At 40.9% G+C, this 20,305-nt stretch overlaps 1 protein-coding gene across 7 annotated transcripts in view; it reads right to left on the reverse strand.

Moving 5' to 3' along the window:
* The window catches only part of CDK5RAP2 (CDK5 regulatory subunit associated protein 2), a 70,072-nt gene that overhangs the window by 21,213 nt on the left and 28,554 nt on the right, over positions 1–20,305 (reverse strand). For 3 of the 7 annotated variants that reach the window (XM_083875595.1, XM_083875600.1, XM_083875601.1), the window contains 10 exons: positions 19,941–20,056; positions 18,386–18,514; positions 13,956–14,051; positions 13,323–13,370; positions 12,531–12,721; positions 9,933–10,395; positions 6,966–7,230; positions 5,511–5,627; positions 2,789–3,374; positions 619–851 (listed from right to left, as the gene is read on the reverse strand). In XM_083875595.1, coding sequence (XP_083731721.1) covers positions 619–851; positions 2,789–3,374; positions 5,511–5,627; positions 6,966–7,230; positions 9,933–10,395; positions 12,531–12,721; positions 13,323–13,370; positions 13,956–14,051; positions 18,386–18,514; positions 19,941–20,056 — 2,244 coding nt within the window. The remainder of the gene's footprint in view (positions 1–618; positions 852–2,788; positions 3,375–5,510; positions 5,628–6,965; positions 7,231–9,932; positions 10,396–12,530; positions 12,722–13,322; positions 13,371–13,955; positions 14,052–18,385; positions 18,515–19,940; positions 20,057–20,305) is intronic. The other 4 variants (XM_083875596.1, XM_083875598.1, XM_083875597.1 and 1 more) reach the window with 4 other exon arrangements.

Consider the following 20,305-nt stretch of genomic DNA (forward strand, 5'->3'; position numbering starts at 1 on the left):
GGAAATCTTAGATCACTGAGTTCAACTGTTACCCCAGCACTGCCAGGCACAGCACTAACTCATGTCCCCAGGTGTCTTCATCAGCCAGCTGGGCTGTCCTATAAACAGGAAACCCTGAAGCTATGTGTAACAAAACTTCTATATAACACTGTATTTTGGACAGTTAAAATATGCCAGTGTTGAGATGACCTCAAACAGCAAACGTCAATAAAGAGTACAGCTACTACAGTAAAATCCAGTCATGGAGCAATGGCCATATGCTAAAACACAAGATGTTCCACCTCAACATGAGGAAGAAATTCTTTATATTGAGGGTGGAACAGGTGCCCAGGGATGGTGTGGAGTATCCCTCTCTGCTGTTCCACACCCACCTGGACACCTTCCTGTGGCACCTGCTACAGGTGACCCTTGGATGGGATGATCTCCAGAGGTCCCTTACAACACTGTGATTCTTGTTGGATCATAAAAATTTTACCTTCCATGACAAGTCCTCCCCACAAACCACCTTAAACCAACCAACAGCAAGGAAGGCTTTCTTCCACCAACAGGCAAATAAAACCCTTCCCATTTGGAGGGGGTTAATCTGTGTGACAACAAGCACAAAACATTGCTGCTCACCGTAGAGGAACGTCATCTCCAGCTTCTCAAACAGCAGCACACTCTGCTTCAGCTGCTCACGGAAACCTTCAGCAACATCATAATCAACATCACTGGCCTGGAGCAGCTCCTCAAAGGCCTTCACCAGGCTGGTGAGGTGCTGGTGGTAGGTGACACAGCCACAGCGGATCTCCTTGATCTGCTGGCACTGGAAGGACAGCTCCCGAACTTGTGAGTGAACTAACGAGTCATATCTGAGAAAATGAAATTAGCTGTAAAGCTTGCTGGCCATAAATGACATTTAAATAGGAATAAAAAGGGAATTAAGCTTATATTCCTAAACTATTCTTTTATGTGGCTCAATTTGCTTTTAAAATGCTTTTAACGGCCATAATGAGGGATGCATTGTCTCTGACTGTTGAGTTTGGTATTTAGAGATTATCCTCCTTCACTTAACTGCATCATTTATAAAATGGGCCAAAACTAACGGGATGACTTGGTGGCCTGCTTGGAAAGAACATGGATGGCAGCAGAGGTGCCAAATTAAACTCAGTAAGAGTGAATATATGTACAGAATTTTCAAGAATACACATATTTTTCCAGACTGGTTGGGGATTTTTTTTCTGGTTTGGTGTTTTGTGGTTTTCTGAACTCCCTATGGAAGCAGACAACTGTCCCTTCTCTGAAACTTTATCTACTTCCTGCCAGAACCACAGTACTGGACTTCCTGAACTGATGGTTTCACCCAGTCTGAAAATTCTCCACATCTCTGTATGTCTATTGCAAAAAAACAGTGACAAGCACTGTGGTGCCCAAACTCCTGTACTCCACAAGCCAGGATATAAATTGCAACTCAGATCAACTGAATTTATTTATTGAATTTATGCTTGCAAATGTAGGCATCCCCTTTGTACTGCCACTGTCTGTACCACAGGTAGAGCTTTTTCTCCAGAATCATCCATTAGCAGGAAAAAAAAAGGAGAGACTATGTTAGAAGATGTAGGAAATCAATCATAATCTACGGTGATGTGAGTTGTTACAGCGTTTTTACTGTCATTTGTATAGGAAGAGATGCATAACTCATTTTGGGGTCTGTCACTTGTGACTCATGACCCTGTCCTACACACTGGCCATAAAAACCTCACAGTGAACCACAGGGTCTCAACTCCTTAATTTACAGTCAGATCTTTCTTTGTAAAATGGATGAGGTATATTTTCAAGGGATGTAAATTCCTACGGACTCTGTAACACCACTGTATTTTACAACAGTGAGACTCAGACACACACAGCAGCCCATGCTGGTGGCTTTTCACTGTCCCCAAATATTTCTACTCAAGCATTTGGAAGAAAGGCACAAGGCTGAATGCTTTTCTTTGTTACAATTTCTGGTATTCCACAGGCCCTCAGGACAATAACAATATTTAAAAGGGAGAAAAGGGGGCTGGATGTTAGAAAAAGCTTCACTCTTATGATCCCCCATTGTATGTTTGCAATTTGTACATATATATAGCCAAAATGCTGCCCCAACTCCCATACAAAATCCAAGACTGATACTTTTCAGCCTCCCATAAATGATTTTCCAGCTTATGAGCTTATGCTATAAAATTTCATTCATTAATTTCTATATTTATCTCCTCTCCCATCCTTCACAGGAAGGCATTACAGCCCTCGACTGCAAAATAAATCGGAACTAGAGCGTGAACATCTTATGTTTACATATCAAGCCTGGGCACTCAAACAGAAGGGCCAGCACAAATCTGCCAGCCCACTGCTTACAGAAACATTTCTGTCTTAAATGGGGTGCTTCATTTTCCTGCACTTGGCACCTGAAAATACCCTGAGTGCCGCAGAGCTGTGGTGTTTTGATGACAGAGGTGAGGCTGTCTCACAGTAACCTGAGATCTGAGCTGGCTCAAGGGATGATCTCTGACAGCAAAGACAGTTGTGGGCCTGAGGTGAGACAGATCTGATGTGTCTGGCACAGGACAGCTGCAGATGATAACACCAATTTATCAGTTTTGTACTTAGTAGTCTTTTAACTAAACATTTCAGTTCCTTTATGCTAATGTTAGTGAAATTCAGTCTTCAGTGGAACAACACTTGTGAATAAATTATCCTCATCTCACCTTCCTATGCTGTTTGGTATTGCTGTTTACAAAAGGGAACCTCAAAGAGCAGCAGTTTTACTCACTTGGATGGTGATGCTGCCCTCAGACTGTTCTGAAGAGAATACACTTCATCCAGATGCACATTCACAACTTGCTCTTTGTCAAGTTCTGCCTCATTGGCCAACAGCAGCTCCTGAAGGTTTTGTGCTGCCCACGTATCAGACTCAGAATCCCTATTTTTGGTGTGGCTCTCATAATCCAGCTGAGGGACACCAGAGGATGTCTGGACTCCTTCCATGGCTGTATCTTGCACTCGTGTGACAAACCCCTCCACAGGCAGGGCTGCCTCACTCACAACTCCATTGCAAACTCCACTGGACAAGACCTGGTCAGAGCCCTGCAGCTGCAGCAGGAACACTTTGTACTTTTCAAGCTCAGACTGCATATTCTTAACCCTTTGTTTCAATTCTTCTATATCCTCTGTGGCTCCACAGGCATCAAGTGCATCAGTCCCTGCTGCACCCCCTTGGTGAGCAGGCAGGCACTTGGAGCCTGAATGTGCAGGGGCTGAGTCAATGTCCTCGCGTCCCATGGAACAAAACTCTTCATCCACCTCTTTTGATGAATTCTGGATATTCTCACTGCTAACGTCATGATGATTTTGCATTTCTGAAAAACAGGAGGCTTGCATGTGAATAATAGCATTTCTGTACCTGACATTGTGTTCTTAACAGCATTAAAATGAATTATTTCAATTCAATAATAGCAGAATGTAGGTAATTACAAGCTATACATTATTAGTTTGGGACTTTTGACCTCTCTCTGTGATTTGCCATTAATTCAGTTTCCACATCAAGCATTTCAAACCCTTTATTACCTTTCAAATAAACAATACTCAAAATATAACCAACTTTCTCTTCCCAAATGCTTGAAAATTCCTTTTGCCATGTGCTCTCCTGAATCAGACACTCATCAAGCCCAGACCTTTCCAGCCATAAAGACGATAACCTCAAACATGAGGCAAAGGAGACTCTGACTTCACATGGTTTCTCCTAAACCTTCTAATTAAATATTTTTCTTCTCCTCACTCAAAAATCTATACAAAATCACTTGGAGCATAAAGTCAGTGGAATTTTAAAAAGGCTATCAACAAAACAGTCAGATTTGAAAAGGAGGCTATAATAACTTCTTTTTCAAAGGTGTTCTAAGCAAACCCCACTGAAGTGTTTGCTATTAAAGGTTTTACTGGCACATATTGATATGAACATCACATCCCTCAGGTGACTTTGCCATCCCTAAGTAATGCAATCACCTCAGATTCAGCCCAATAAAAGCCATATATTCCTACAGATAATCCATGTTTATAGCTCTGTGCATGTCGAGGGCTGTATGTGTAAGTAGCCAGCAAAATGATTATTTTCTAGTTACCAGTAAATTAAATTTTCCCCTCCTATTAGTCCTGCAGAAGATCACTATGAATTAGAACTTCCCTTTTGGGAGCCAATTCATTGATCTTTCAGACAGGTTGCAATACTTTCAGATTGGTTTCCATGGAGAATTTGAATGTCCAGGTTCAAGTTGTAAATCAGTACAAAAACTCAGGGGGAGCAGCTCTGGAGGAAAGCCCAAGACCAAGAGAATAAAAATAAGTATTACCAAAAAGCTGGAATAAAATGAAGCTGTGATTCTGAGCTATCAACACTGCTCAGAGAAGCTGTGGCTGCCTCATCCCCACAAGGTCCAAGGCCAGGTTGGGTTTGGAGCGCCCTGGGGCAGCAGAAGGTGTCCCCGCCCATAGCAGGGATGGAATGGGATGAGCTTTTTAAGGTCCAACCCAAACCATTTTCTGATCTGAGATCAAGGCCAGAGGATGCTCACTGCACTCTGCTCATTTTGTGTGGCATTCCAAAGGAAGGAAGTGCTTCCAAGAAAGTGCCTGGGTATGAATCCTGGAGGACACAAGAAGGGAATGCAACACTTCCTTCTCTAACTTCTGCTGCAGGGACACTGATGGCAAAAAACCCCAACACCAGGTGAACTCAAACTCTGAAACTCTGACTCCATGCATCATCCCAGATAACAATCAGAGAAAATAAAAACAGATACTAATAAAGAAGATTTCAGATCAGAGCACTGGCTATGGTTTTTAATGTACTTAGTGCCCTTTAATTAAAAAGGAGAATTAATGAGCTCCCTGTGCACCTGTGCCCACATCCCCAAAGGGTACAACGACCCTGGCACACCAAGGGATTACAGACTTGGCCATATCCTCTGCACCCTCCAGTGTTATTCAGGTTACTCAAGCCCTCCCAAAAAAGACTAATGGATGATGCAGAAACATGGAACACACAGCACTAAGCCTATTTACATTTTCATTAAATGATTCCATTAGGTTTCAGCCTACTTGAATGCCTTCAAATAATTCAGATAAGCAAAATTCTATCATTCAGCTGCTTCATTCCAATAGTTCAGAACTAGATGGTGAAGCAGTAACAAACATTTAATTCAGAGAGGAGTTCAGAAGTGAGGACATTAGCAACAGAGATCAGAGTCAGGCACACAACTCATTATTTTTACTGGAAATCAGACTCATAAATCCCTGTGGCCCTTCTGAAAGCACAACCCTGAAAGACCAACTTGGATTCTTGGAGCAATTAATCCAGAGCAGCTAAGAAAACTAGATTTAAAATCCACAAATAACAGCAAGGGAGACGATTACCTGAAGCAATGTACAACCCAGAAGAAACTGAAATTTTTAAATTTCCTTTTTTTAAAAAAAAATTCTCTACCATATAAATGCTCTACCTTGACAGTTTTGATGATTTTTGTCCTTTACATTTTCATTCTTGTCCCCTGTACTTGGATCAACATCTTGCAACTCCACCTGGGTCTCAGTATTAGCCAGTTGGAGCAATGAGACAACTGGAGAACCATGGGGAAAGGTAAAATAGAAATCAGTAAGAGACTGAAAGTAAATTAAGTGGGGATAGTTAGAAAAAAACCAAAACAAAACCAACCAAACTAATAAATAAAATCAAAAAGGCAAAAAAACTCATCACCTCACAGACACAAACCTGATTTTCTGACAGTATGGAAAAGGAAAATCTTATTTATAATATAAGTATCTTTAAATACTTGAACTAATATATAACTACTTAAAATTAATTGCAAAGGCTCCTACTGACAAATGAAGATAAACTTTTGTAGGTCCCCTTTGTAATGGAACAGTAAATCAATCTCTAGTGCATTTTTAAATGTTTTATGCTAAGCTTAGAGAAAAGGCTTAAAAGTTTCTCCAATGTGAGCATTGATCGTAAACCAATCTCCTGCAATCACCACAGCAAGTCTCAGAATCAGCAAATGTGCAGCACAACAAGGATAAAAAATCAGAGTGGAAAGGAAATCACAGGACTGCAGCTCCTGATTCCTTCCAGGATCAAATTCAGAAGTCCTGCCCGTCTCAGGATTCTCCATGGATTTTGCACCTACCAGAATTCACTGCTCCAGTCCCACCACCTGAAGCATTTACAATAAATTGTACCGTAACTGTGCCTTACCACAACAATGTTATTTTTAACAACAATCTCTACAACCTCTGGGTCTGGCAGTGGCTCACCCACCCCTCGACTGAGTCTTATTTTTATATTCACCCTCCCTTACCTATCCTTCACACCCCTGCTCAGTTTTTAATCTAACTGCTAAGTGCATTTTTATATTTCTACCACCCCAAATCTTTATCTAACGCCCATTGCTCTGTGTCTTACAATTTGTCATACTTTGCTGATCCCAGTACTTTGTCAACAACTGAGTTTAAATTAACCCAGCCACAGTGGGAACAGACACGGCTGACTTGACTGATCAGTGGAATATTGGAAAAGTTTAATTATCCAGTATCAACAAAACCAGGATTTTTATATTCTCTTGTCTCCATTACAGAGACAAGTTTTCATTAAACTTGGCATCTTATTAAGGGAATTTTTTATGTGTGTGCAATGTGGGCACCCTGTGATGTGCCATGAATTACAGACTTCACACGTGCACACAGCACTTTTTGTCCCACGAAAAGCTGCTTTGTATCTCAGTGGCAAACAGAAAGAAAAGGTGTTCTTTCAAGGTCTACACATATTTGTCTACTCAAGAAACTTGCAAGATTAAGCAGTATTGTGGATATATAAAGATGATTTCTGTTTACTTTCTGCTGCAACAGAAGCTGCCACTATTCCAGGCAGGACCACAAGACACCAGATTTTCTTTATTTACCTCTCCCTGATGTGTCTCCCTGTGCAGGCTCCTCTGGAAGGTTTTCATCTCCAGACTCATCCAGTAACTCCCCATTAGGCTGTGCCTGAAATGGTTTGGTTTGTACTTCACAGGCTCTCAGACCTTCACCAGGTGCCCTGGAAGGATGCTGTGGCTGTGAAGCTGATTTGTGCAGCCACGAGTTCAAAGGCACATTTCCTAATGGTCTGCAAGGTCTTACAGGCACAGGCAGACGTGACCTCTTGGGCAAGGAAGCAGAGTCAGCCTGAAAAGGGCATGGAAGAAAATGGGGAGTCAGTGACTCGTGTGTAACAGTCAAGTGAAGGAAACACAAACAAACGTTCCAGGAAAAACAAAAATTTTCCTGTAAAATCAGGCAGCTGTCACATTAGTCTTCAAAATAAAATTGCAATATCCTTGGCTACATGAGAATTAAACATTCAGAGAGGTAAAATATCCATTCCGCTGGTACAATTTTCTGTAAGCCCCAGCTGTTCATGCATCTATGACCTTCCAGCTCCTGAAGCAGGACATCAAATCCAGCAGTGCCCACCAAAGGCTTTTAACCACCAGGTGTATCAATTAGCTCTGGATTTGTGGATGCCTTAGGAAAACAGTTTCTCACCCAAACTGACCTCTCTAACTGCTACTTCCCACTGTCATTTATATCATAAATGTCTGCCAGCCCAGCAACTTCTTCCTTTAAAACCCTTTTTTTTTTTCTTAAGTTGAAGATCCTCCTCATTTTTCAACAACTCCTAAGTTTATTTTCATTTCTTTCTTCAGTCTCCACCCAACATGCCCTACTTCCACAGCTTCGAGGAAAATCAGCATAACTTTGCATCAGCCACACAGGACATTTATTCTGCCACAGAGAACAAAACCAGTTTCTTCACCCATCCACTCTAAGAATTTTTTCTGAAGGATTCCCATTTCCTGCTGTAACAAACATTCCCTCACTGGAGATGGGGAAAGCAACATTTCTTAAGTCACGACATTTTAGCCTCTCACCTTTGGAAAACTCTGCATAAAATAAATGTTCCTTGTTTAAACCACACAGCATAAACCAGTGCTGTCTCCAAAAAGATAAAAGCATGCCATGTGTTGATGAGAGTTATGGAATTGTGTGTAATAATAATAAAAACCAATAATGGCATGTTCAGATAGTTATAGTTTATAATTTTGATGTTCATTTGCTCCACCAGTGTTGTTAAGTCCCCTAATTTCATTCACCACCCAGTGTATTCTGAAACACCTTTCCACATTCACTTCTCAGCAATTACAGTCTTTACACAATTTAAAATCATAAAAAGCAAGTTCCATTTTCCTAATGCCATCCTCAATTCCTTTTGTACATATATGAGAACAGTATCCTTCAGAGGCTGCAAAATAAATCCAGAACTTGCAGCGAACTAAACTGCATTAATAACTTGGAACCATTTCCAGCTGTCTCAGGGCTGTGGCACAGACACATTTGTCACCCAGATTACCCACAGGCCACTTCAACTGGCTACATCAAATTATTTATAAAAGCCATTCCAAAGCTAAAGATACAGTGCATTAGTCCAAACAAGAAAGCTTTTAAAGCAGCTCATTCAAGGGCTGCATTGAGGTTGCCACTGATTAAACCACGGAAGAATCTGGAAAATGGTGAATCAGAACAGTAAACTGAAACTAAAGGGAAACAGGAACTTGGAAAAAAAATAATTTGCAGAAAGAATCAGAAAATCATGGAATGGTTTGGGTAGAAGGGACTTTAAAACTCATCTGATTACACCCCTTGCCATGGGCAGGGACACCTTCCACTGTCCCAGGTTACTCCAAGCCCTGTTCAACCTGGCCTTGGGCACTTCCAGGGATCCAGGGGCAGCCACAGCATCTCTGGGTATCCTGTGCCAGAGCCTCACCACCTCCACAGGGAAGAATTTTTTCTTACTATCTCATCTTTCTTAATATCTCAGTATCTTGAAGGCCCTCCTTCATCTTGAGGCCATTCCCCCTTGTCCTATCACTTCTTGCCCAGAGCAAAGCCTCACCAACATCCCTTCATTTACAAACCCCTTTCCTGCAGAAAAAACAAACCCAAGAGGAACAAGCCAGAATGAAAATGAACTGCACCTAATTTCTACCTCTCAGAAATCTCTTGATCACTGAAGTTATGGAAACCACTCTTTGCAGAAGGTGCTACAACATTCCCTGTTAGCAGTGCACAAAATCAAAAGCAACGCTCCCCTTTGTCTGCTCTGCAGGAGCCAAGATCTTCAAAGAGTTTTCAACTTCACTTCTATCACTGCTGCTGAAACAATACACAGAACTCTTTAGCAGACACTGTTTTCCCACCTCTTTGTTTGGGATCACAGACTGCCTGCAGACAGAAGGCTTCAAAACTCCTGGGGCCCCAGCACACCCTGCCTGCACTGCCAGAACAGACTCTGTGCACTCAGGCCCCAGACAAACACAACAATTCCACAGGGCACTCCTGGCCACGCTTCCCACAAAGTAAGACACAATGATAGGACGTTCATAAAAGCCTAAAATTGAGGTTTGAGTTTGTGGAAGTGTCCCACTGACCCCTCCAGAGCCTCCTCCACACCCTGCTCCCAGGTGTGATGCAAATCTGGAATTTTCTAGAACACTTTTGCCATTTAGACTTCACCACTTCTGAATGCTCTAGTTCTGTACATTATGAACAAGAAACACAGACTCTCTTTTTCCAAAAGCTGTAATATTTACGAGTATGTGGTCCCAGGGTGGATTGAAATTCAATTAATTAACGTTCTAAAGCACACTGAAGTAGGAGATGAAAAGCACTGAACATTAGGAACAATTATCTAAAATATATTTGGCTTACATCTCTTTTCCTAATATTAAAAACCATACAAAAGCAAGATTTAATATTAGAAATGAAACATATTTTTCCCTTTTATACATCTATTCCCTAAGTACAAAAAAAGAGAATAAACTTACTTCATTTGTTCTAGTAAAAGCAAGTCTTTCATGCTGTTCACCCTTCTTATTCACATTTTCTTGCTGATGTTCTGCTTCTGCACTTAATCTTGAATATTTTGACTTTTCTTCTGAGGCTCCTTTTTTGCCTTCATGTTTGAATCTCATGACACTACTCTCTAAAGTCATTGTTTGCGTAGCAGCATCTTTCAATTCCACTTTCAACAGCTGAATCGCCTTATTAATCTGTGGCACTGCATCTGGATAAAGCTTCTCTTCCCCATCAAAAGTTGATTTCAATTCTACTCGCTGCTTTAAGAATTTAGTGACCTGCTTGAAATGTTTGAGTTCAGCTCTTAGTTGAATAATCATTTGCCTAAGATCTTTTTCATCCTTTTTCTCTATATCTTCACTTGAACATTCTTCCTCTGCCGTGTTCAGATGATCTAACAGTTCATTTACAATTTTCATTTGTTCTTGTCTGCTACGCTCAGGAAAGAGGAGAGAAAAGACATGAATTTAGATTTTTATCGAAGCAAACAAAAATACCTTCCAAGAAACCCTTCTGCTGTGTTGTGACATATCTGAAATTCCCAGGAGGTTCTGTTTTACTCACTAATGAACTACTCACTAACAGAGTTTTTGGAACATTTTCACAACATGAATTATATCATAAATTGCCTCATCATGGCTGTTCTCCTATTTAACACAGAAATATAAGAAATATGATTGGATTCTCAAAAAAGTTTACTCTCTACCTTAGAAGTTAATTTATATCAAAACCACACCAGACTCTAGACCATTTAATCACAGATTAGCCCAAGTTGGAAGGAACCCACCAGGACCATCAAAGTGCAGCTCCTGGCCCTGATGTTGAGTTTTTGTGCAGATCTAATCCTCCATGTATTTTCTAATGGAACAGGGAGGATGAAAAGTGAGAAATCAGCCAAAATGCCTCCAAAACCAGCTCGTTAGAGAACACCAAACTGCCCCATGGATAACTAGCAGCTCAGGGACAGCAGTTTGGAAAGCAATGTTCTCAGAGAAACTGAAGCCAAATAAGAGGCATTTAAAGCACAAGCAAGCTCTGAAATTCCACAGACAATTTCATGTGTCCAATAGAGAGCTGTTTGTGCCATTAAACATATAAACCAGGGTTTTAAACAACTGCATTTGTATAGTTTAGCATTTGAAATGGTAGAAGCTAACTAGGCTTTTTATGGCTTTCTCTGGCATCTAATGGTGTTAGTGAGAATTCAGTTATGCAAAGCACAGGCTCATCACCCATCAGCCTGGTCATTTATACTTGAACACAGGAAAAATTACACACTAGAGTGGTAAAGATGATGGTGCTAGAACTGCTCATTAGCCAACTTTTAAGTAAAGATAACAAATAAACAATGTTTTCTCTTCATTTCTAAGGGAGTAGTATCTCCTCATTCACCACTAACTACTCCTCTGACAACTAGGAGAATTTATGCCTGTTGGGGGAGTTTTAAATAGTAATAGAATTGCCTGAGGAAAGCCAAGTGCAGCATGGTGAACACAGAAACCAGGGTTTGACTTGTGTAACTCCACTGGAGATTCTCCTCTCTGCACTGACAGGCACTGGAAAAAGCACAGAATTCTGTACATAGTCAGTCCAGAAACCAGCAGACCAACTAGAGAAGGAAAAGGAACTACAGAGCAAGGAAAGGAACCTGAAAATGATCTTCAGCAAAGCTCTAACTCAGTTCTCAACCAGGAGATTAAGTGGTGTAAGCATGAAACTGGGGTAAAGCAGTCAGGGTGTGTGGTTCTCCTGTACAGGTTTTTCTTGCTTGGCACTGTCCAGTTCCTATGGAAACAAACATTTCAGCTGGGAATAGATCAAATCCCAGTGTAATACACACACACACACTTGAATTTCACTGGTGCCAGTAGGGCTTGTGTAGATTTAGGTCCACAAGTATTTTCTCCTATATGAAAAATGACTCAAGAATTTAGAACACAGTTCAGCCAGCCCTACAGGTGGCTGCACTGGAATAACCCAACAGTCAAGTGCAGAACATGGGCTGCAATTCTCTAAACTGAGAGGCAGCAAAGCCCTGTCCAGGTAATTCAGGTGAAATGGCAAAGGGCACTCAGTGTGCAGCACCATGCATTCAAAATTATCCCTGTAAAAAGTCACTGTAACTCAAATTTCTCCATCCTTAGATCCTTTTACGTACTGTTTTTACAGCAGTAAAATGTTGTCCCTTCCACCACACCACTTTTCACTGGCCTGTGCTCTCAGATATTTTTGTTTTTTTCAAGAAAAATGCCAGCTACCGTCAACAAAGCCCTTTGACTCTGTCAGATCCCATCCTGGAAACAATCAGTCCCTGCAGCAAAGCTCCCTGGATCAGTAACTTTGGAGAGTTTCTTTCTTGCAATGGGGTTTTTTTTTAAGGATCTCTACTGATAGTATGTTTCCTAATTACTTAATTGCATGATAGACTAAAATGGCTCTGAAGGTGCCTTGCCAATCTCTCAGGTAAATTAGACAGTGCCATTATCTAAATTCACTTTAGCAAAATTACCTTATTCTCTTCTCAAATAGAAATACTGTCAAAAGCAGTGCATATCCTTCATACTTACGTAGACTCCAGCACAGATGTTCTATTTTCTCTTAGAAGAGATGTGAGCAAGTTCTCTTCGGTTTCATATTCACTCATTCCTGTTCTGCTCAAGTGTTTGTCAGTTGTATCATGCTCAAATTGAGGTTTAATTGGACTCCTATAATGTCTGTCTTTGCAGAAACTCTCTGAATAGCCTGATGGAGTTATCTGCTAAAAAATTGCAAACATTGTCTTATTACACAGGTATGTAATGTTCTATTAAATTCAGGGCTGTAATCTTTCTGTAATCAGGTTCTGTAATTCCTGATGCTCTTTATCTGCATTAAGAAGCATCCACAGACATTTTGCTGACTATTTATTAATAGAAAAACTAATTAACATCTATTTCATATGATTAATTCATAGGGATCAGTTGTTTAGCAAGGAGTAAGAAGATTTCCCTGAAGGTCTTTATCTAACAAGAGGTATGAAACTTCTGGAATGTTGCCTGCAGACTGCAGATAACAATTTTATTAGCTCAGCTTTGAAGCATCTGTATATACAGTACAGATTCTGTCCTGGGATCTCCAGATTCAAGCCCTGATGGCTGGGACAGGACAAAACTTGGAAGCATTTAAAAGCTGCCAACTTTCTGTATAAAACATCATGGATGTGTCCAAGGGAATTTCTACCTGGGATCTCTACAGTCATTCAAACCCCAATTAAACAATCAAAATCTGCAGCAACCACATGAGAATTCAGTCTGGGCCCATTTGGGTGTAATTCCCACCAGCAACAAGAGCCAAAAGAGTTTTTCCAATACATCTCTTACCTGTTTATCCACCTCACAAGGAAAATCCAAAGATACTTGAAGGCATACCTGGTAAAGAGAGAAACACAGAAATTACAGATTTCACTGAGCAAAATATCATCCTTCTTCAACATTACAAACCAATTTGCAACCTGAGTTCTTTTATGACTCCATGCTGCTTTATCTTACATTGATTACATTGAGAGGACAGCAGGCTCCTGTTGGTATGAAAATGCAGTTTACATTTTACCAAACTATCAAACTTTCCAACCCTAAAGAAGGATCTACAGGATTTTTTCCTCAATCACAGCACACAATTTGTACTCCAGGCCTGGCTGCAATGGAGGCAGGAGATCAACCTGTGGGGATGTAAAGGAACAATTCCAAGCGACTCTCTGTCATCCCCATTCAGAGTGACTGTGAGTACTCAAATAACAGAAAACAAGGTCCACAATGAAATCAATCTTGAATTCAAAACCAGCTGAGAAATACAGGAAAAAAGCTTCCAGAAGATCTTCAGGATAACAATTAGTTGAAAGCAAAATCAGATACCAAGACAAGTGTGTTTTGTTTGCAAAAGACTTTATGTTCTAAGAAAATAAAGACATTTTAAAGGCATGCAGAGAAGAGAGCATTGTACAATAATCTTCCTACCTGGCTGACCCTCTCACAAAACTGACTGTTCTGCACCTTCCTGTCATTGTCACCATCTTCAAGCTGCATCACAGGCTTCTCTGTTGTTTCAAGACACTACACAAAGTATGGAATGATGTGAAAATGTAGCACAAAAGAAAATACCGTGATATGAAACGTGCATAAATAAGTCAGTGATATGTCTTAAAAGAAAAATAAAAAAAGCCTGTAATACAAAGTAACAAACACTGAATTAGATTCCTTCAACAAGATCAAAGAAAATTAATATAAACCCCAGGAATGACTCATTTCAAATAAAGTGAAACTTTATCTTATGCATTCCTTCATTTTTATTTAACCCTTTCTCCTCATAATTTATAGAACATACATAAAAACCATTTAACCTCTTGTGGCAAAGGAGCTCCGTATCCTCAGTCGTGGCCCCATTCTGCCTATTTTATTTTCCAATTTCCAGAATTTATTTTTATTTGCTACACAATTTAGGCTCTTCTCCAGCATTCAAGAAATAGATGCTTTTAAAATTAAGCACATGTGGCTTGCTGTACACTAGGAAGATTTACTGTGCCACTGAAGGTTACAATCTGCTGTGTCTATGCCTAAATTTGCCCATTTGTAGCAAACGGTGCCAAATCATCTTTTACTCCCTGTTTCCCACAGAACCCAACCCCTCTCTCATTGCCTGAGCAAAGAGGAGGAAGAAGACTCAGGTTTTTTTAGGAGCAGCACCCAAGTCCCTGACATCAGTATCACTGAGAGCAGGAGCAGAATCCCTTTGGTTTGCTGGATGCTGTTGAGCATTTCCAGAGATCCAGGGGCAGCCACAGCTTCTCTGGGCACCCTGTGCCAGGGCCTGCCCTCCCTCACAGGGAAGGATTTCATCCCAATATCCCATCTAACTCTGCCCTCCTTCAGCTCAAGGCCATTCCCTGTGTCCTGTCCCTCCATCCCTTGTTCCCAGTCCCTCTGCAGCTCTCCTGGAGCCCCTTTAGGCCCTGGCAGGGGCTCTGAGCTCTCTCTGGAGCATTTCCTTCTCCAGGTGAGCACCCCCAGCCTGGCTTCAGAGAAGCTCCAGTGTAGCCCTGGTTTGTGCCTGAGGTGTTTTGGTTTTCTGAAATTCCTTTCCCAGGGAATTTTCTCCTGTAAACAGGAGAAATGTTTTTGTAAACTGTAACTTTGTTATTCATTCTTTTTCCCTGGGAGGGATTTCTTCTTGATGTCCCTCTGCTCTGACCAATGTGATTGAAGAGGTTTGTCTTTGTGTCACCAATCGAATTGGTCTGTGTGAAATAGTATAAAAGGGAGACACATCCCAAAAATAAAGGAATAATTTTCAGCCTTCTGAATCTCAGAGTCTGTGTCGTTGTGGTGTAAAACAGCATCACTCCTGCCCTTGGAACATCCCTGTGGCCTCCTCTGGAAACTCCAATTACCCCAAATCCATAGGCAGGATACAGCCCTGACACAGAGGATTCCAACCTGCACAGGCCAGAGTTATTTCTGCTTCCTCAGAACACTGGGAATTGAATGTATGTGTGGGGTTTGATTTTGGTTTTTTAATTATGCATTGACTGTATGCATATATAAATATATATATATGTATGTGAAATTGATGAGAAAACCCCTTTTATCTCCCAACTCCTTGCAGTATAAGCAACTCTAATGGTTTTAGGTATGAATTTTAAAAGGCAGAAACTGGATGGTGCAGAGTATTAATATATTTGCCTTTTCCAATTAGAATTCTATACTGAAAACTGGCTTCCAACTCATATTTGAGTTATCTTGGTATTTTCAGACTTGGTTTTCTAGGACAACCCAGAGTAAAGACAATTTGAAAGCTGGTGAAAGACACAGAGGGGTTAGGGTATATAGCAGGGGCTTGCATTACAAAAAAAAAATTGTTGTAATCATGGGATGCCAAATGTCCAATAATGTTAACTATTATATAAATAAAAACCTATTTAGGTTGAACCTTCCATGTGTAGGTTCAGGACAAATCCCTACATTTGTGTACAAAAAACAAACTTATTTGCACATGTAACTTATCCATGCAATGCAACTACCTTTTATGGGTCAACATTATTTAGTATCTGCTTTTCCCAGGCTAGTATTTGGTTTAGTAAGTGAGGATTCATTAATGAAATTACTACATAACAGGTTTTAAATACACTGTGACAAAAAAAAAAAAATCACTGCAGGCTGAGCCTGATCCTATGTCCTGTGTCTGGGAGGCCGACATGTCCTGTACTGCAAGGAATAAGACCTAATGTGCAACAAAATATTGAAAGAAAATAAATGTCTTAAGGCCAGAAAGATAAGTCTGCCAAAAATAACCTGCCTGTTTTAAAGTATTTCCGTGGAGACTGAAAACCAGGAGAATGTTTTTCCTAAATGAAGCACTGATGTGCTTGGTTTGCAAAGCTCCCCAGAGCCCGGAAGGCTGAAATCACTGAGGCTGCTCCTCTCTGAGAAGGCAGATGTTCAGAGGACAGCACAAAAACAACCTTTTCCTCTGCTCCTTCTCCCTCCCAGCACGAACAGGAAGCCAAGGAGCAGAGGACAAGGGGCTGTCAGACCCTGCAGAGGCACCAACGTGCACATCCATCTGATTTGTGCTCTGTCTTTGGGAAGGAAAAGCAGGATGGGAGCGTTTTAGGAACCTGAGGAAGATCCCTCTTCCCATGAATATCCAAATTCCTCTTTTAACACAGATGTCAGTGTCATCCCAGCACTACCTGCCAACAAATTCTAGCTCAAAAAACAGAAAAAAAAAGAATGTAGGGGTTTTTTGAGAGTGGTTGTTAATACGCAAAACAAACTGCTGTCACACCCATAACCCAATATCCAGGTTGTCATTTATTGCCACTCCTGATTAAAAGACAGCTTTTGAACTAAAAACTTTTAACTAAAGACCCTTTCATTTTTGAGCTCCACAGTCATTCTGGCACTGGTTAAAATCCAAATTTAACTTTCCTACCTCCTTTCCCGGAATTCATTTATATTTTACAAGCTTCACTCTTTGTCATTCCCCATCTGACTCTGCAGCTCCTTCAGTGAGCAGCCCTGTGTGTACCTGTCATGTCGAGACAAGCAGGAGCACACAGAGTCCTGTCACGATAATCCTGGCACAGGACAGGAATTCCTTTGGAATTCGCTGTGGCATTCACGGGGATGCAGAGCCCTCTGCAGGACAACGAGACAAATTGCTAAAAATGTGAATTTAGGAGAGTGCAGCTCTCCTCCCAAACCTCTCAGTGACATAAATCCACCATTCCAATAAAACCATGGCACACCTAAAGTTCTGTCTCTAATTTAAAATATATTTTAATTAAAGACAGCAGGACTATGTCTTAAAACTGAAGGAGCAAAAGTATTTTGCAACTGTCTCAGTATACCTGCAGCACAACCAGGAAAAGACAAGAGCTTTTTTCCTGAGTCCTGCAGAAAAATCATTAATTCCACAGTCTCAGTTCTTGAATCAGCCAGTTCTGCACATAATTCCGATTCAAGCTATTTCTAATCTTGTTCTTTTTGAGTTTAATTCAGAAATTCAAGACACAAAATAGCAGCACCATCGTCATTCCTTTTATATTTTTTCCTTCCTCTTCAATACATTCTGCACAACAATGGAACTGAAAGCAAAAGCCACAAAGAAACACAAAGACAAGCACTACCAGCCCCAGTTCAAGTCATACTTTCCAAGCTGGGAGGGTCACCCAGAATTTCCTGAACAACCTTCACCACTCAGACACATGTGGGGACCCAGCACCTAAAATGCTTCCATTGCAAGTGTTTTGTCCTTCCCCACAACTGAGAACAATCCCAGCTTTGGGGAATGAATGAAACACCCAGCAAGGATCATTTCCTTGCACCTCTCAGCAACCCACGACAGTGCCGGTTCCTTCTTCATGTACTTCTCTATTCTAGATGGAGAAATAGCCGTGTGTTTGGGTGACCTGAAGCTCTGCTCCTTGGCTTTTGGCTACACTGAACTGTCATATTTTGAAGATGCATCAGAGATCTGAAGGAAATTCTTAAATAATTAGACACAGCCTGAGAAGGACTAATGCAATAGCAAACAGACTTTCAGGAATAACTAAAATGTTTTCTAATATATTGTTTTCTTTCTAAAATTAACTATTTCCTCTCCTGTCAATTGACAAAACAAATAGATCACAGACCCAATTAATATTTAAATGATTATGTTGCTTCCCTAAAATCAACTTGACACATCACTGAACACTTGCATTGAGCTGCCTCTCTGTCGTGCTAACGTGTTAAAGTTGTTTACATCATTAATTTAAAAAGTTATTATAAGGAATTAGCAACCTCAGCCCCAAGGGCTTTGCACTCCTTCTGCACTGATGTAAATGACTCCACAAGGCAGATGAGATGTGAGAGTCAGACTCACTACTTTAGAGCAGAAAACCTACCTCTCTGTGGTTTAATAGTTTCACTGCCTCCTTCCCTTGAGAATCCTTTGTACAACATCCACACTGTTTTGCCTTCAGTTCTTGATTAATTGACTGCAGCTCTTTGACCATCAGGAGCAGGTCAGCAACCTAAATAACCAAAGGAAGAGCAAGCAGCACTGGTAACACTCAAACTAGCAAGAAAACAAGTGATGACAGATAAATCTCCAGCTAAATGCAAACTGCAGAGTTGGAAGCCTGGGTTTTTGTATCTGCTCCTGTGCTAAAATCCCTAGGTATGGAAACATGCTTCTGTGTTTGTCAGTTAGTGTTCAAGGCACCTTCATCTGGAAAACTGTAGTTCACAGCCAGTTATTACATTTAGATAACAAGTTTCACTACTCAGTAGCAACAACAAACCTGAGGGCAACTTACAGGAGCAGCTGATTTAAGAAGAAACATTTAATGCAAGAAAAACCAGCATTACTGGAAAGTGGCAGCATTTAGGAACAAGCTGCTGTTCTCTCTCCAGCCCCCTTTAAAAGCCACTCTCATTCTGAGCAGTTTCACAGACACAGAACCTGCTTGGGCACTTGGGTTCAAAACTCTCAGGGCCACAAAGCCATGAAATGTATCAAGAAGGCAATGTCTGGAGAAAAAAGTGAAATCTTTTTATCAGGCCAATTCATATACTTGGAAAACCAGGTCAGCTTTCAGTCACCTTCTTTTTCCAGTAAGAAATTACTTATAAATATCTTTTGCCAAGAGTGTCCCTGAGCCTTCTGAAAGGAACATGCTCAGAGATAAAAGTGGTGGAACCCCAGAATGGCACTGGGACACAATCTGGGGCTTTTTTTAAGGGACACCTGTTCCAAGTAAGACAAACTTCCTTCCTTCAGATTAGCCACCTCCAGAGAGTGAGCACCTGCCCACAATTCAGCTGTCCCTGAGGAACAGAAAAACTTCACTTATGCTCACCCCCCAGCCAACCATATTCAAAATTATTCCTTGTCATAAACTGGTGCATGGATCAGATGTCACTGCACAGATCAGGAGAAAGAGAAGTTTCTGGACTCCAATACTGATTTATTGTCTGCTCTGCACATTTCATCTCCTTACCCAGAACAGAGACCTCACCTCAGGGTTATTCTATAACAAGCCCTTTTTACCAAAAGATTTGCAAATCCTGGGATGGAGTGTGCTATACAGGATATAGAATATAGACAACACCACCTCCATGATTAATGAAATAACACTGAGGGATGCTCAGTGCAAAACCTTTCTTTGGAGCTGATGTAGATGATGTCTGAAACATGGAACTGATCAAAACCTTGAGTCCAGGTGTCCAACACCACAAAACCCTGGCTGAGCTTTCAGCTGATTCTGAAGCCCATGTGGGGTAACAAAGTCTAAATAGTTCACAAAAGCTGGGTCACAAACCACAGAGGTGGGAGCTTGAAATCCTTTCAGAGCCACCCAACTGTACCTAAATAAATGTTTCTGTGAGAGACACAGAAGCTATGAACAAAGCAGAATTAAGCCATTAGGAACAGTAAATAATAAAAAAGATCAATACCTTTTTTTTAAGTTCTTCCAGAGACAGATGGTCTATCTGAAGGCCTAAATGGTCTTGTTCTCCTAAACAGATACTCATGTAAGATGTCTGATCTCCACAGAAAGACAGTGTTTCATCTGCCAAAACAGCCAAGGACAGACATTATTTCAGAAACTCCATTTGCAGGAAAACACAGCACAAACTGCACAGGACTTTTCAATAAAGACCTTCCAGTAAGTCTGTGAGGGGTCAGTTAGAATGTTTCATTCCCAAAATAAGCTTTCTGTTTAATTGAAAAAAATTTTGTCCTCATATTTCTTTGTGTTTCTGTCACACAGACATGCTGCATTTTCTGGGGCTGCATTTTCTGTGGTTATCAGCACGAG

This window comes from Zosterops lateralis, assembly GCF_965231275.1.
Source record: "Zosterops lateralis genome assembly, chromosome: 20".
Taxonomy (NCBI): domain Eukaryota; kingdom Metazoa; phylum Chordata; class Aves; order Passeriformes; family Zosteropidae; genus Zosterops; species Zosterops lateralis.